This window comes from Curcuma longa, unplaced genomic scaffold (genome assembly GCF_044706935.1).
Source record: "Curcuma longa cultivar G26 ecotype Majalengka, Jawa Barat unplaced genomic scaffold, ITB_CL_G26_1.1 contig_17122, whole genome shotgun sequence".
Taxonomy (NCBI): Eukaryota; Viridiplantae; Streptophyta; class Magnoliopsida; order Zingiberales; family Zingiberaceae; genus Curcuma; species Curcuma longa.
Genome location: NW_027430520.1, coordinates 1 through 3,262, shown reverse-complemented (window position 1 = coordinate 3,262; position 3,262 = coordinate 1). Strand labels below are relative to the sequence as shown.

General features: G+C 33.0%; 1 protein-coding gene across 1 annotated transcript; it reads left to right on the top strand.

Moving 5' to 3' along the window:
* Positions 1-27: 27 nt before the first annotated feature.
* On the top strand, positions 28-1,037 carry LOC141816524 (putative serine carboxypeptidase-like 52; the record flags this gene model as incomplete). Its single annotated transcript, XM_074704290.1, is given in 7 exon segments — positions 28-117; positions 197-268; positions 386-430; positions 432-505; positions 584-697; positions 777-822; positions 921-1,037. Coding segments are annotated over 7 exon segments (525 nt in total), but the record flags the coding sequence as incomplete, so codon positions are not given.
* Between the last annotated feature and the right edge of the window lie 2,225 nt (positions 1,038-3,262).

Sequence of the window (3,262 nt, the reverse complement as noted above, 5' to 3'; positions counted from 1 at the left end):
CCTGAGTGTCAATTGGAACCGCTGCATAGTCTTGCGAGCACAACTTCTGATAAACGAATATTGAAAGAGAACCAAAACATTCTTCACCCTCCACCATTTCCCGATCTGCGTTGTCGAGTAAGGACTCAACTCCATTTGATGAATGAATTTCTAATTTTATTGTGCCAAGTAGATTGATCATGTTTGTTAATCACAGTGTTATGTTTATACTTTGGCTTACTATTGGGCTAACAGTAACATTGTAAGGAAGGCACTCAATGTCAAAAAGGTATGCTTTTCTTGTTGTTTCAATCATTTAAAGACCTTGCGATATAAAGAACTAGAATACAAATGAATGGAGCTTGAATTGTTAAAAGCCTCACGAGTGATGTAAATATTGTTGAAGGGGACAATTAAAGAATGGGTAAGGTGTAATCGTCACTTACCGTACTGCAATAGAACTCAAGAGTAATATCAAGTATCATCTTAGCCTTTTGCAAAGAGGATATCGTGCTTTGGTTTACAGGTGATCAAATTAATGTGAACATCATTCGTTACTTTGTTAGAGAACAATTTTGTCATTGCAAGGTTTCTTCATTTCTAGTGGTGATCATGATCTGGTGGTACCCTTCTCGGGGACAAAACAATGGATAAAAGCCTTAAATTCTTCTATTGCGGAAGATTGGAGATCTTGGCATGTTGGTGGTCAAGTTGCTGGGTACGTCTTTTTTCAAGTGCTTACCAAAAAGTCAACTATTTTGATATTATTCTAATTACTATTCATTAAATCCCAATAGGTATACCATGACATATTCTAATAATTTGACATTTGCAACTATAAAGGTAAGTTGGAAACATGTGTGATATTTTTTTATCTTTATTTGAATAAGTTGTTAGGTCATGTTCATGTCAAATCAGTCGTTCTTATTATTTTCATATAGGGTGCTGGTCATACAGCTACAGAGTACAAACCACAAGAATGTCTAGCTATGTTCACGAGGTGGATTTCTGGTGCAGCACTATGATGTTTCTTTCTTTCCTCTATCATGGAGCTTCATTTTAAAATGAGAGAAGATCAACAAAAACATTATTAATCTTTTATTAAAGATTATTCTATTATCAAGGTGATTGTTATTGTATATTAGTTTCCGCTTCTATGGAGCTCCAAGCTGCTCTCCAGATTGTTAAAATCTAGAGATTGTGTTTGTTCAAACAACCTCTATGTTTCTACATATTTTGAGATTGTGATTACGAAGATGCATTGGCATAAAAATATTGTTTATATTTCTGGTTTGATCTAGGCTATTTTGAAACTCTTGTGTTGAACTGAAAGTATTAGTTCAGGAATCAGTGTATGGTGTTGCTAAAAACTATGCTCACTGGCTTGTGGTGAAAAAGAAAAAAGTTTCAATGGCTAATAAGACCTCAATCACCCCAAATCTATTCAATATATCTACTAATTAACTGAGCTTTGAGTAATTCAAAATAGTTATCTTTTCTTGGTTATGGTTGCAAAAACATTAGGGATTTATTGTAGAAGACATACATTTGAAGTTCTTGTTAGTCTAAGAAAAATTCTTATTGTTACACATTTTCACGGATCCCACATTTACATTCAATTTAGTGTTTATTCTTAATTTCTTATCTGTGTCTTCTCACAATATTCGAAAGTTCTAAACAATCTTCTTCCAAACGAGCTTTCTTTATGACTTGAAATGAAACTAAACATAACTCACAGCATAACCATTCACCTTAATCCATATACCTCTGATCATAAGTTACTAATAAACATAAAAGACCGAAAATAAAAAGTCATTGTGTAAGAATTTTGTCTAGGAGTTTAAGTTGATTCCAATTTAGAAGTCAATGATACAAATACAAGTTTCTAACAGAAACTAGTTTATGCATGAAAGCATAGATGCTGATATGAAAAGGTCGAAAATTATTGTCAACATTGCATCTTTAGAAATGACAAATAGAAGCACAATAGCAATCACTTTGGTCTAATTATTTGATGAAAGAACAAATAATGTTTTTTCTCGGATCTTGATATTAATATGAGGCTCAAGAAGCAGAGGAAGAAGGACAAATAATGTTTTTCTTGGATCTTGATATATATTAATATGAGGCTCAAGATATAGAGAAGAAGGAATGTATCATAGAGGTGCTTTGTGATCATAGTTAGACATTTTTGTGGCTTGTACTCTGCAGCTGTGTGACCAGCACCTTATATTAAGAACACAAACAATTAATTTGACATAGACATAACCAAATAATTTATTTTAGAAAGTAACAAAAAGAAACACATCATATATTTCTTTTTCATCTTCATCTTTTACGGTTGCAAATGTCAAATTATTGGAATATATCATTGTATACCTATCGAAATTGGAAGAAGAGCAATAAATTGAATGATCTCATAATAATCTGAATTTCTTATAAAAGCAGTTATTACAATCCTCAGCCTCACCCTGCAACTTGACCAACATACCAAGGCCTCCAATCCTCCTCCACAATAGGAGAATTCAATCATGATCACCACCAAAAATGAAGAAGCCTTATGAATGATAAAATGTTCTTTATATTGCAAAATAGATAAATGGCTCAACTAGTGGGAGAATCTTGCTACCCATTTGATGTTAAGTGCTTTCCTCTCAATATTGCTATTAGCCCAATACTATGTCACTAATACAGGTTGCAGTATGCTCATGACAAGGCAATGTTTATGCAGACTCATTATATCAATGTGTTAACAGGCATACGACACTGTAAATTGGTAGTTCTTCAGTAATCTCGTCCTCTACAACTTCTTTATGTCGTCTAAAAGTTCATAGAGTAATTGGTATTCTCTCTAATTAATCGATAATGGGATTAAGATCACCTCAAAGAAGTCATTTGATTTGATTTCCCCATGTTGTGGGCGCATAAAGTAATTTAGAACTCTTATATATCGACTTCTCTACCTGTGCCTAGGACTTGCACCAATTCGACTCCGGTTTCGACCCAATCAACATGAATCTTGATCATGAAATCTCAGTCCATAGAATTGATCAATTTTGGTTGAACTCGGACTCAATTTGGCTCGATCTTGGTTCCACTCGAGTCCTACAAAGATTAAAATCAATTAATACCAAATTAACCATCAAAATTATAGAAATTAAATCAACCATCTGAAAATATACCACATCACAAATGCAATTCAATTATGTTGATTAAAACAATTAATTGTTCATACAAAATCCAAATTTAACCAACAAAATACCATGAAACCCTAGTTTATCAA